The 14,956-nt window shown below is 41.2% G+C and overlaps 1 protein-coding gene across 1 annotated transcript in view; it reads left to right on the forward strand.

Moving 5' to 3' along the window:
• The window catches only part of LOC117502384, a 112,131-nt gene that overhangs the window by 61,729 nt on the left and 35,446 nt on the right, over nt 1-14,956 (forward strand). Inside the window, 5 exon segments of the mRNA XM_034161413.1 lie at nt 7,834-7,904; nt 7,906-7,987; nt 9,405-9,481; nt 13,950-14,090; nt 14,650-14,888. Coding sequence (XP_034017304.1) covers nt 7,834-7,904; nt 7,906-7,987; nt 9,405-9,481; nt 13,950-14,090; nt 14,650-14,888 — 610 coding nt within the window.

A 14,956-nucleotide genomic window follows, 5' to 3' on the forward strand; every position in this document is an offset into this window, starting at 1 on the left:
TTTTCTAAAAGCAGACTGCAGTGGCTCAAAAAGATTATTCTCAGTAAGGTGGTCCATGATCTGCCGTGAAACCACCTTTTCCAGAATTTTAGAGCAAAACCATAGATTTAATATCGGCCTTTAGGTTTTCAATACACTAGGGTCAAGATTAGATTTCTTAAGAAATGCTTTAATCACTACAGATTTGAAACAGTATAGGAACACATCCAGAGGTTGGACTATTTTTTTCACACAGTTGTTCACAAAGTGGTGATCCTTACCCCATCTTTGCTTGTGAGCAGCTGAGACTTTTGGAGATGCTCCATTTATACCCAATCATGACGCTCACAATTAGTGTCCTCAGTTCCCAAACGCTTATTGAGTGTTGTTAGAAGGAAAGGTGATGTAACACAGTGGAAAACATTGGAATTGGGGTTGTACTTCGGTGGTACAAACCACAGCATTTTCAATGGGGTTTTGGGCAAATTACATGCAAACAAAGTGAAAATGAAAAGAAAAAGTGACGATGCGGTGGGAAAGTGGACATGTGTTAAAGTTTGTTTATGATCCAGAGCACAAACGTGTCAAGGCCGTTTTGCAGGCGAGCAAATGGAGCTACTCTGGTTAGCTGTGTAGGCTAACACTTACCAACACGATGTCTCTCACATCTTCGCCTTCTCTTCTTCACCGGGAACTGAAAAAAAAAAATTATTTTTCGCAACTGCTTCGGTGATTGCAGCTGAAAACAATACTGTACACCATTTATCCATGTGAAGTTATGCTGTGTATATATATTAAACGGAGGTCCCCTTAAGTGGTCAAATCCTGCAATATCATGCAGGGTTCAAATGAGACTATGGTCTCCTATTAGAGGGTTATTCATGACCCCTTCAGATTTTTCCCCAAAATTTTTTATGGGTAGATATATGTTGAAAAGAAACAGAAACCACATTTTGTATCCTTGATAAGGTCCACCTTCTTTTAGGGGGTCCTGGAAATTTGGGGTCAAAATGAACCAAAATGGCAAAATCACAAAATTTAGGTTTTGAATGTTCATATTTCCGTGCGCCGTGAGTGAGCCAAATTGATTTTCATTAGTGTTTGTCTATCTGGTATGGACTCTCCAAAAATGAGAAAATTTGGCATCTCACTCAGGGCACAGCCCAGAGGTGGCACTGCAAATTGCTTTTTTTTTTTTCTTTTCTTTTCTTTTCTAAATTGTGCACATTTTCACTGGGGCGGTGTGGCCTGCGTCCTTCGTTAGCCAAGATTTTTTTATGCAGGTGATGACAGATTAGAACCTCTCACTTTGATTTCAATGAAAATTTTGAAGGCTGACTTTGGGTACACAAGTATAGGGGGCACTGTTTGTCGCCAAAATGCGAAATTACCAGTTTTTGGCAAAGTGATTTCTCCATGTTCCCTGTTTGTTCATGTTCCATGTTCTCCATTTACCTGTTTGTTGTTTGTCACATTCTAAATTTTCTGGGACTGCATTTGCCCATATTGAAACCAAAAGTAGTTGCCTCTAGGGACTAGTGTCTACACATAAGTATCAGTGGACCATATGCTAATTTACTAAATTCTGAAAGTTAGAAAAGGAAATCAGAAAAGCTATCTGGGACCTCAGAAAGCCCATCTGCAATTATTGCTTGATCTCCAAAATCAGTCTATGCAAGCGAAATTATGTTCAGTATGAGTGTTGTCATTAATGCCACTTCAAAAATTAAATTCATGGTAAGTAATTTATCCTAAACTTATGATCTGTTGTTTTTTCAAACTTATGCAAAAACAAATATTGAGAAAAAAATACAGTATGCGATAGTTAATAATCATTAAGAGCCTGTTCTTTCATAATTATGAATACATTTGACCACATTGCAGTTGGTTTTTTTTTAATGAGAACTCAACCAATTCTCAATTCTTTTTGAGTTCTACACATGTGGTGATAACTTATTTACACCAGGATGTTAATAAAATCAATGCTGGCTATTCTCAGAATAAAGTACTTATATCCACAGTTTCAAATTGCATAAGTCAAATGGTGTCCACTTTATGGTCTTCTCAAAACATTAAAATTACTGTTCTGGATGGTCAGAATGCAGAAACCGTCAGCTTCTGGGGGAGGCTGACTTTGGCCAGATCCCCGGCCTATGGGCTTCGGCCCTCGCACTTTGTCCCCCCAATTTCTAGTTCTAAATTGCGCCTTTGCTCATATTGTCACTTAACATCTCTAGTTTCAGTAGTAAAAAGAGTTTTGTGCTTGGTTTTTCATATTGACCCTTTTTGCACTGTTTTTGTTGGACCACTTCACGAAGCGGCCAAATATGGTAAATTGGCAACTTCCTCCGATTTTCATGAAACGTGCAGAATTTGCTCCCATAACAGGGTAAAGGGGCCTCTTTAAGTTTGAGTGCAGTGTGACAAGCTATTCTGGTTGTAGGCTGCCACCTGGTGGCCAAATAGGAACTAAACTGCTAAAAATAAACAATGTTTGGTTCTTATGAAAAATGTGCAAAAAGTTGCTGAGAATAGGACAACACATTCATCTTCAACAGCTTAGTCCAATTAAGGGTCACGGGGGGTGGAGCCTATCCCAGCAGTCACAGGCGCCCCCTATACTTGTGCGTCTAAAGTCAGCTGCCAAAATTTTCATCAAAATCAAAGTAAGGGGTCCTAATCTATCATCACATGCATAAAAGACCTTGGCGAACGAAAGGTGCAGGCCACACCACCCTTGTGAAAATGTGCACAATTACAAAAAACATGACCCTAACTCAGCCACATGGGGTGTGCAGCCAGTACATTCTGAGTGCCGGTCCCAAGCCAGTATAAATGAGGAGGGTTGCGTCAGGAAGGGCATCCGGTGTAAAACAAGTCAACCCAACTATGCAGACTCAGAATCGAATTCCCATACCGGATCGGTCGCGGCCCGGGTTAACAACGTCCGCCACCGGTGCTATTGCCCAACAGGGTGCCGGTGGAAATTGGGCTATTGCTGGCGAGAAGACGAAGAAGAGGAGGAAAACGTTGCCACGAACAGCGGGAGAAGAAGAAAACTAGAAGGGTGGAAATGAGAGTGGGGACTTTGAATGTTGGTAGTGTGACTGGTAAAGGGAGAGAGCTAGCTGATATGATGGAGAAGAGAAAGGTAGACATATCGTGTGTGCAAGAGACCAAGTGGAAGGGAAGTAAGAGCAGGAGCATCGGCGGTGGGTACAAGTTGTTGTACCATGGTGAGGACAGGAAGAGAAATGGTGTTGGGGTCATTTTAAAGGAAGAGTATGTTAAAAGTGTGTTGGAGGTTAAGCGAGTGTCTGACAGGGTGATGAGTGTGAAGTTGGAAATTGAAGGGGTGATGATGAATATCATCAGTGCATATGCCCCATAGGTAGGTTGTGAGATGAAGGAGAAAGAAGATTTCTGGAGTGTGTTAGATGAGGTGGTGGAGAGTGTGCCCAAGCATGAAAGAGTGGTGATAGGAGCAGACTTCAATGGGCATGTTGGTGAAGGGAACAGAGGTGATGAGGAAGTAATGGGTAGATATGGTATCAAGGATGGAATGGGGAAGGACAGATGGTAGTTGATTTTGCAAAAAGGATGGAAATGGCTGTGGTGAATACATACTTTAAGAAAAGGGAGGAGCACAGGGTAACATATAAGAGTGGAGGAAGGTGCACACAGGTGGACTACATTCTTTATAGGAGATGCAAGCTAAAAGAAATCACAGACTGTAAGGTGGTAGCAGGAGAGAGTGTCACTAGACAGCATAGGATGGTTGTTGGTAGGATGACTTTAGAAGTAAAGAAGAAGAGGAGAGTGAGAGCTCAACAAAGGATCAGATGGTGGAAGCTGAAGGAGGAAGACTGTTGTGTGAAATTTAGCGAGCAGGTGAGAGAAGCACTAGTTGGAGGGGAAGCAGTTTTGGACAACTGGAAAAGTACTGCAGATGTGGTGAGGGAGACAGCTAGGGCAGTACTGGGTATGACATCTGGACAGTGAAGGAAGACAAGGAGACTTGGTGGTGGAATGAAGAGGTCCAGGAAAGCATAAGGAGAAAGAGGTTGGCAAAAAAGTTTTGGGATAGTTGGAGAGATGAAGAAATTAGACAGGAGTACAAGGAGATGTGGCGTAAGGCGAGAAGAGAAGTGGCAAAAGCAAAGGAAAAGGCATATTGCGAGCTGTACAAGAAGTTGAATAGTAAGGAAGGAGAAAAGGACTTGTACCGATTGGCCAGACAAAGGGACAGAGCTGGAAAGGATGTGCAGCAGGTTAGAGTGGTAAAAGATGCGCATGGTAATGTGCTGACAAGTGAGGAGTGTGTGCTGAGAAGGTGGAGGGAATATTTTGAAGAGTTGATGAATAAAGAAAATGAGCGAGAGAAAAGGCTGGATGATGTGGTGAGAGTAAATCAGGAAGTAAAAGAGATTAGCAAGGAAGAAGTGAGGGCTGCTATGAAGAGGATGAAGAGTGGAAAGGCAGTTGGTCCAGATGACATTCCAATGGAGGCATGGAAATGTCTAGGAGAGATGGCAGTAGAGTTTCTAACCAGATTGTTTAATAAAATCTTGGAAAGTGAGAGGATGCCTGAGGAGTGGAGACGAAGTGTGCTGGTTCCTATTTTCAAGAACAAGGGTGATGTGCAGAGCTGCAGTAACTACAGAGGCATAAAGCTGATCAGCCACAGCCTGAAGTTATGGGAAAGAGTAGTAGAAGCTAGGCTTAGAAAACAGGTAAAGATCTGTGAGCAGCAATATGGTTTCATGCCGAGAAAGAGCACTACAGATGCAATGTTTGCTCTGAGAATACTGTGGAAAAGTACAGAGGACAGAAAGAGTTACATTGTGTGTTTTGGACTTAGAAAAGCTTATGATAGGGTGCCAAGAGAAGAGTTGTGGTATTGTATGAGGAAGTCTGGAGTGGCAGAGAAGTATGTTAGGGTAGTGCAGGACATGTACAAGAATAGTGTGCCAGCGGTGAGATGCGCAGTTGCAATGACAGACTCATTCAAGGTGGAGGTGGGATTACACCAAGGATCAGCTCTGAGTCCTTTCTTGTTTGCAGTGGTGATGGACAGGTTGACAGATGAGATCAGACAGGAGTCCCCATGGACTATGATGTTTGCAGATGACATTGTAATCTGTAGTGAGAGTAGAGAGCAAGTTGAGTCTAGTCTGGAGAAGTGGAGATATGCTTTGGAGAGAAGGGAATGAAAGTCAGTAGAAAGCAAGACTGAGTACATGTGTGTGAATGAGAGGGAGCCCAGTGGAATAGTGCAGTTACAAGGAGTAGAAGTGGTGAACGTAGATAGTTTAAATATTTGGGTCAACTGTTCAAAGTAATGGAGAGTGTGGTAGAGAGGTGAAGAAGAGAGTGCGGCAGGGGGAGTGGGTGGAGAAAGGTGGCAGGAGTGATTTGTGACCGAAGAATAATCAGCAAGAGTGAAGGGGAAAGTTTACAAAACAGTAGTGAGACCAGCTATGTTGTATGGTTTAGAGACAGTGGCACTAACAAAAAGACAGGAGGCAGAGCTGGAGGTGGCAGAGCTGAAGATGTTGAGATTCTCTTTGGGAGTGACAAGAATGGACAAGATTAGGAATGAACATATCAGAGGGACAGCTCAGGTGGGACGGTTTGGAGACAAAGTCAGAGAGGCGAGATTGAGCTGGTTTGGACATGTGCAGAGGAGGGACCCAGGGTATATAGGGAGAAGGATGCTGAGGATGGAGCCACCAGGCAGGAGGAGAAGAGGGAGACCAAAGAGGGAGGTTCTGGATGTGCTGAGAGAGGACATGCAGGTGGTTGGTGTGACAGAGGAAGATACAGAGGACATGGTGAGATGGAAACGTTGATCTGCTGTGGCGACCCCTAACGGGAACAGCCGAAAGACAAAGAAGAGAGAAGACAAAAAAACATGAGATTGCAGTGCCAGATTTGCAGGCTGCACCCTGAGTCAGCAGCCAAAATTTTCATGTTTTGGAGAGTCCGTACCTGATAGACTAATACAAATGAAAATCAATTGGCTCACATCAGGGTGCATGGGAAATATGGGCATTCAAAACCTAAATCTTGTGATCTTAGCCTCATTTAGACACAAAATTTGCAGACCCCCTAAAAAAATGCGAACCCTATCCAGGATAAAACAACCATTTTATTTTTGTTCTAACATATATCTACCCATTTAAAAAAAAAAAAAAAATGGGGGGGGGGGGAATCTGAAGGGGTCAATAATCACCACCTGCCTGACTCATAAATACTGGCTCTCAAACAGTTTTGTTGGTTTGGGATCGAATAAGCACGTTGTGCTTTTTGTAGACGTTATGAGTTTCGTCAACACGTCAAGTGAGAAATTCTGTAAATCTAGGTAATACCTCAGTAATGGTACCCACCTCAATAGCAGGGTGTAGTGGCTGGGTTAAGGCATGCTGGAATATGTTTAACCTAATGTCTTCTATTTTATTCTCAAAGTAATCCAAGAAATCTTGTGCTGTAAAAGGAGAGCAAGTTACAGTTGGTTGTCCATGAATAAGTGTTTCCACCGTGTTGAACAAGAACTTTGAGTGATGCTTGTTTTTGTTGATCAAATCAGAGTAATAGGCCCGCTTTGTAACCAGTAGTGCATCCTTATAGTCTAAGATGGCATCACGCCACGCAAGGTGGAATACTTCTAATTTTGAACTATGCCATTTCTGTTCTAGACCTCTAGCCTTATGCTTGAGGTCACGCAAGTAGTCATTGAACCAAGGTGACTGTGTTTTGGGGGTGTGGGTTTAACATAGGTGGGGCAATCCTGTCGAGTGTAGTTTTGAGCGCTGAGTTTAAACTATCCACAAGACTGTCTACTGATTGGGTATTTGCCAAATGTAAAGCTAAGATAGCAGGTAATCTAGCTTCAAGTTCAGTCGTAGTTGAGGAGTTGATGCATTGCTGTAGTGATAAATAAGGTTGTTGTTCCACTAAACATGGCAGCGAAACTGTAAACCTGATAAGTGAGTGATCAGAGACCACTGATGCAAGAGGCATGATGTCTATTTGTGACAGCAATACCACGTGCAAGAACCAAGTCCAGGGTATTTCCACTAATGTGCATCGAATCCTGAATGCATTGCTGATATCCTAATGATAATTTCCATAAATGATTTGCAGAGGAGATTAGATGGCTTATTTATATGAATGTTGAAGTCACCAATAATCAGAATGTTATCTGCACTAGTCGACAAGTTAAATGAACTCCCCAAATTCATCTAAGAATTCAGAGTATGGGCCAGGGGGCCTATATACAGTGAAAAAGTAATCGAAAAAGTAATACAGCTGATTTTTATTCTTCTGACCTTGGCAATACATAGCATTGTGGGCAGAGCGGATAATCAGATTTTCAAACAAGTTATATTTGTTACCCCCAACAGCTAATAAACTAAACCTGTATTTATAAATAAGAGCAAAACCCCGCCTTGCTTCGCATCACGAGTGACGTGACTAAATGTATACGCCGGTGGGCAGGCCTTATTTAAGGGGAGGACAGCTGTAGATTTAAGACAGGTTTCCCATAACCCAATCATATCTAAGTGAATTAGATCATTAATCAGCAATGATTTTGAGGACATTGATCTTATCTTAATGAGACCCAGGCTAAGGACCTCAGCGGGGGTTGACAGTTGGACTGTTTGGATTTAGGGGTGGTTCTAGAGTAGCATATATAACATGCCTGGAAGTAGGTTTAGGTTTGAGTCATTCCATGCGGGTTGTAGGTAGCAGACACAAAATATTTAATATTGCTGGAACAGCAATATCAAATACTCTGCTGTTCCAGGGGTTTTTATCTTCTCAGTAATTGTTGCATTGTGAATTTAACAGTCCCAGAGGTCAGTAACTCTGCTGCAGAGGACACTGACATGAAACCCAGTGCCGTCCCACAACTCTCAGAGGAGGATTCCAGTGGAGGACATGAAAATGTCTGTGGAGACACGGCCCACGTCATCTTCATCATCTGAAGCTACAGCTGGGACAGGTCGGTGACCTCATTGGTGTTTGCTGGTTAGAATACACTGTTACAGTAAAGTCATATGAGATGGGTGATGCTAACAACATGAATGTTCGAACTGATGCAAGAGACTGTAATTTAAAAAAAGATTCATTTATATGGTGAAGAGTCAGATTGTTGAATTTTGTAATGGGTATAAACTCTTTCAACATTATTTTGCATTCAGTCTGTGCTTCAGGGTATCGTGTGTGTGTGGTGTGTTTGTATTTTTTTTTCATATTATTTTGTGAAGTGAATATTCAGGGAAAGGGAGGGTTATCTGCATTATAAAAACCCTATTTATTGAATTTAATGTACTTACTAAATTACATCAATCGTTCAAATTGGTCAGTTAACCCTCTGGGGTCCTAGGGCATTTTTTGGACAGTTCACTCGCCTGGCATAAATAGTTTATTATTGCTGTTAACAGCTATCCCTGCATCCCACAATCAAGTTTTATGTCTCTTTTTTCAGGACAACCTGTACTTTCAAAATATATTGCTATAATTGTGTTTTATAAGTGTAATAAAGGTTTACAATCAGAAATAAGAAAGGAAAAAGTAAAGCGGGAAATAACTTTCCACACACAGCAAACTATAATAAACTAGTAACACATCACTCGTAAAAACAATCTTTGGTGTGTCACGTGAGGTTGAATCTGCCCTATGATTGGATTTGGAAAACCCATTGTGACGGTGAACCAATTCTGATTGGACACTCACATTGCTCACGTCATCACACAGCTTCTATGACGAGTACAGAGATGGTGGACGGTGGCTCAAAAGTCCGGAGTTAACCTTTCAGCAAAAAAAGTTTCTATCTCTATCATAAAAAGTTATTTATAATTTAGTAAAGCTTGGTCTCAGCCATCTTATACGACGACGTCGGCCCCAGAGGGTTAAACCTGTGCTGGTTTTGACTTGTTTGAAATTTTCAGTAGCTCAGCGGCACTCTTGGGTGCCTCAGACACCTCGTGGTCAGCTGGATTGGCTGGTACAATTCAGTGTTCTCATTGTCAGTCTTCATGTCAATCACCAAAGAATCATTCCCAGGTATCAAGAGTTAATGATGGCAGAAAGTTTGAGAAATTTACCCACGGTTACATGGAGTTGCACTGTGCCTTTTCTGGGCCACCCTGACCCTCATCCAAAGACAATACAGGTTGAATGAACTGGTGACTTTAAATTGGCTGTAGGTGTGAATGTGTTTGTCTTTATGTGGCCCCTGTGATATACTGGTGTCCGGTCCAGGGTGAAACCTGGCCTCTCGCCCTATGACTGGTGGGATACTCTCCACCACCGTGACCTGTAATTGGAATAAGTGACGATAGAAAATTAATGAATGCTGTAATATTTATTAGCACCTGTACTCTTAACCAGATAGCACACTGTGCATGTTCCTGCAGGAGGGGAGGACACAACACCAGCATCTGATGTTAAGGGGATGAAAATAGTGAAACTATCAGCAACAGCATTAGACACTGTAAGTATCTTGTTAAAATTTACTCCAAAGTGTACATTTCAATGTTTACTTCTCAGACAACAGAACTGAGTGTGCACAACAGAATATAGTGGGGCCAAAAAGTATTTACTCAGTCCATGATTGTGCAAGTTTCTCCTACTTAGAAAGATGAGCGAGGTCTGTAATTTCAACATAGGTAAACTTCAACTGTGAGAGACAAAATGAGGGGAAAAAAAATTCAGAAAATCACATTGTAGGATTTTTAAAGAATTTATTTATAAATTATGGTGGAAAATAAGTATTTGGTCAATAACAAAAATTCAACTCAATACTTTGTAACATAATCTTTGTTGGCAATGACAGAGGTCAAACATTTCCTTTAAGTCTTCACCAGGTTTGCACACATTGTAGCTGGTATTTTGGCCCATTCCTCCATGCAGATCTCCTCTAGAGCAGTGATGTTTTGTGGCTGTCGCTGGGCAACATGGACTTTCAACTCCCTCAGCAAATTTTCTATGGGGTTGAGGTCTGGAGACTGGCTTGGCCACTCTAGGACCATGAAATTCTTTTTGCATAGCCACTCCTTCGTTGCCCGAGCGGTATGTTTGGGATCAATTGTCATGCTGTGAAGACCCAGCCATGTTGCATCGTCAATGCTCTCATTGATGGAAGGAGGTTTTGGCTTAAAATCTCACGATACATGGCCATGTTCATTCTTCCCTTAACACGGATCAGTCGTCCTGTCCCCTTTGCAGAAAAACAGCCCAAAACATGATGTTTCCACACCCATGCTTCACAGTAGATATGGTGTTCTTGGAATTCAACTCAGCATTCTTCTTCCTCCAAACACGACGAGTTGAGTTTTTACCAAAATGTTCAGGGATGAGATTTTTCCACGGATTTCCGCGGATTTGACAGTCCCGGGGGTCGATTTTGTGAAACGTCCAAATCCGTTGAGAAAATTTGGGGGGGGGGGGTAAGAATGCAAAAAAAATTTAATGCCAGGAGTACCTTTGTTTAATAAAATTGTCATCTATTCAGAACACTGAGTGGTCTTTGTTTGTTATCGCCGACGCAGCAAGTTCGATCAGTCCATCAGTCAGCCGAACGCGGAAGTAACGCTGTGCTGATCAGTGACCAGTATGAAGTAGGTGCACAATGAGCATGTAGTGTAAGGGAGGTAACTGTTTAGTCTTTCAACTTCCAATATTCGGTAGTTTTCCCTCCAACGAATCATAAAAACCGAGATGGTGTCGAAGCTATTTCTTCCGCACGTTTTCATTGGTTATTACAAAGCTTATGACCAGTCAGCGCAAAGGTTATATATGCGTTTCTCCCGCCCTTACATGTATGTTTGTTGACAAGTGTGCCATGCTGAAAGTGGAGAATGCTGAAAATCAAGTAAGTCTAGTTATGAAAAAATATTTTGGTCACAAAAATACACATGTACAATAGATAGTCTTAGTAAGGTTTACAGTTTGAATTATAGATATGAACACCTGGCATTTATAGTAGTTTTTAATATCATTTTAGTGCAATTTACATGTTTTAAAATAGCAAAAATGCTTTGGCTCCGCCCTGGACCCGCCAGGGCCTGTGGCCCCTGGACCCTGGCTTATTTTCCTCTGAAAATCGAATTTGCCAATCTCATCCTGAATGTTCTATTTTGCTATCATCTGACCACATGATATTCTCCCAATCCTCTTCTGGATCATCCATATGCTCTCTGGCAAACTTCAGACGGGCCTGGACATGTACTAGCTTAAGCAGGGGGACACGCCTGGCACTGCAGGATTTGAATCCCTCTCTGCATAGTGTGTAGCCTTTGTAGCTTTGGTCCCAGCTCTCTGCAGGTCATTCATCAGGTCCCTCCATGTAGTTCTGGGATTTTTGTTCACTGTTCTTATGATCATTTTGACACCACGGATGAGATCTTGCGTGGAGCCCCAGCTTGAGGGAGATTATCAATGGTCTTGTATGTCTTCTATTTTCTTACAATTGCTCCCACGTTGAGTTATTCACACCAACCTGCTTGACTATTGTAGACTCACTCTTACCATCCTGGTGCACATGTACAATTTCCTGGTGTCCTTCGACAGGTCTTTGGTCTTGGCCATGGTTGAGTTTGGCGTCTGACTGTTTGAGGCTGTGGATAGGTGTCTTTCATACAGGTTCAACAGGTACCATTAATACAGGTAACAGGTGTAGGACAGAAGAGCATCTTAAAGAAGAAGTTACAGGTCTGTGAGAGCCAGAAATCTTGCTTGTTTGTGGTTGACCAAATATTTATTTTCCACCATAATTTACAAATAAATTCTGTAAAAATCCTACAATGTGATTTTCTGGATTTTTTTTTTTCTTTGTCTCTCATAATTGAAGTGTACCTATGTTGAAAATTACAGACCTCTCTTATCTAGTGATGGGATGATGATACCTCAAGGAGTGTATTGACACACTACACAAACTGTGTCGGCACTGTGTTGACACTGTTGGTCGCTCAATAGTGACCCCTGCAGTAGTTATAAAATCATTGCAGGTAAATAAGATGGAAAAGTTACCAAGCTGCAAACGCAACATCAGCCTGTGAAATAGTTAGTATAAATAGCCAGTCCTCTATTTAAAATATGATCTCATCATTGCATAATTTCATGTGCTCAATTTGTGTGTCAAGTTAAGCTGTTCATGAGAAGAGTTTAAAATTTTCTTAAAACCTTGTTTGTGTAAATGCTAAACTGAGTTAGTTTGTAAAATATAGCAAATTTGTCTAATAAAATTCAGAGTTAAAATTTGTAACTTGTGTATGGAAATTTGTTAACTTGAGTATTAAAGCATATGAAATAAAAGACTGAAAATAGATTCATTTATGCATTTTTATTGAAGAACAAAGGTTCCTGAAGTGTCTTTGCTCCAAGGCGATTTATCCTCTTACACAGCAGTTCCCCTGCCTTAGAAAAAACTCTTTCACAGGGTACAGATGAAGATGGTGAGCATAAACATTTCACTGCGAGTTGATAAAGGTGTGTATATGTTTTTTGGTTATTCTTCCAGTATTTTAAAGGTGTATATACATATGTAATTGGAAAAATAACAGTAAACAATGCCGAAAGGAGAAAAAGATTTATCTTATTTCGCGTCAAAAGATCAAAATTATTCCAGACTGGGGAAACGTCTTTGAACATGCCATGAAGTTAGTGGAGCAAGGTGAGGGCAAGAAAAACTCCCAACAGCACGACTCCATCCAACAAATCCGCAACATGTCGATACAGTTTGTTTCTTTATAAACACAATTTGGCGTGCCGCAGCCGAACGACACCGTTCCTGTATCGGTCACGTGATTTTTTTCTTAAAGCGATACGCGCACCGATGCGGGGTTTCACTCTTGTGTGCTCGGCACAGTGTTGACGCACCAGTGTTGTTCATCCCATCACTACTCTTATCATTCTAAGTAGGAGAACTTGCATAATCAGGGACTGACTAAATACTTTCTGACCCCCACTGTATGTCCTCGGTCGTAATTTCTACTATGTCAGTGTGCACGAGCTTGTAATTCTATATTATATTAGCCAAGTGGCCTCTGTGTGCATGCATATTGTATGGCTTTGATCATGGGGAAACTGGGGAGAGCTGACATTTGCCGTGTGGCATGCTTATGTATTTTGGGTCAAGGGTGAACACTGCAAAAACAGAATGTTGATAGAACTAATATTTTTGGAGAAACTGTGGGTATTAGCTAACATTCCTAATTGCATTCTGGACTCACACCATTCCAATAGGGGATGGTAAATAATTTCTATATTAAAACCGCACATGCTTTTATTTAGTAAGTTCAATGTAAGTACATACTATGATTGTAAATATGTTAAAATACATAGATGATACAAGAAAGTGAAAACACGTATTTCCATTGTGGTCCATTTATGTTATATGTAATTTAACCTTTATTTAACCAGGTTAGTCCCACTGAGATCTCTTTTACAAGGGAGACCTGGACAATTATAAAGTTTCTAATTTACCTAACCAGCATGTCTTTAGATTAAAAATTAAATGACAAATAGAAGTGAAAATAAAATAATAATATGATGATTATAATGTGTATATGATCACAAGAACCTAAACAATTACAATTACATTAAGACAGTGAATTAACAAAAACAATTATGTAATTAACAGGAAATTAAAGGGTTGAGTTCTTCCTCTAAAAATTGTTGAGGTCTAAGGCTCTAAAAACATTCTGTACTCACTCACCATGCCTACTCATTATAGAAACTTTGCATAATTTATTTCCACCCTTGAAAAATGTCAACCACCTATTTTCTGTACATGCTTGAGATTTTCTTCCTCAAATCATTGGAGGGAGTTTTTCCCTTACCACTGCTGCTCTGGGGGTTGGTAAGGTTAGACCTTACTTGTGTGAAGCGCCTTGAGACAACTTTGTTGTGTTTTGGCACTATATAAATGAAAATAAATTGGTTGATTTCTGTTCTGCTAGGACACAGTGGAGTCGGTCAAGGCGTGTGTTACACCACCCTTAGTGAAGGTGAAGGACGAACCCATGGATGATGAGTATGAACAATCTCTTATATCTTCTGTACCCACTGCAAGTGTGAAAGATGAGCCTCATTCTGCAAGGGTGAGACATCAGCTTATTTTCACCAGGACTTTGAAAGCTTTATTTTTGTGTCACATGTTGTAATTAGGTCAGTTTAAAGTCCACAAGTTTGTCATTTCAAGGTGGTCTGTGTGTTTGAAATGTTAACCAGTCAGTTAGCATGATGTATGACCAAGGATCAGTGGGTATGTGTATTAGTGGGGGTACTTTCATTCACAATTTGTCTTTTGTGGAAGAAGCCACACTTCAAAAAGCCATCCAAAAGAAAGACCCGAGGTGAGACGTTTCAAATTCAAAAGAATCCGATCAACTCAAGTCCATGGTCAAGGTGATAATCAGGAAGACACCTTGGAGAGCACATAAGGATGTGGAGCAAGACAGCTGAGGGTTAATGTCTGCAGAAACACAACAAAATATTAAATATGTTAATTTTCATAAAGTATTCTTGTTAAATACAGCTTTTAAACCTTTTACCCTCGAAGCTGCCAACTTTTCTCGGGCAGTTTTTATTATCACCAGCTTTAATTAACGCTGCTGTTAAAGCCACAGAGCAGTACAATGTTGATGGGATTGTTGACAGGAGGACTTGAAGATTGGATCAGTCTATTCTGTGACCTCGACTGAAACGCTGAACGTTCCACAAAACTTCAATCCGCCGGCTTCGCACATGACCTGCTCGCACTGCGGCAGGAGTCTCACCAAAGGACAGACGGCTTTCCAGAGGAAAGGCTCGCCGGGACTGTTCTGCTCTGCCACCTGCCTCAGCATGTCTCTCCCACCGGTCAAAGCCTCCACAAAGATCTGCCACTACTGCCAAAAGTGAGCTCAGCAGAAAACGGCATGTTCTCTGTCTGTCTGTGATCTTTTGGGACAGACAGGAAAATGCT

This window comes from Thalassophryne amazonica, chromosome 20, assembly GCF_902500255.1.
Source record: "Thalassophryne amazonica chromosome 20, fThaAma1.1, whole genome shotgun sequence".
NCBI classification, from domain to species: domain Eukaryota; kingdom Metazoa; phylum Chordata; class Actinopteri; order Batrachoidiformes; family Batrachoididae; genus Thalassophryne; species Thalassophryne amazonica.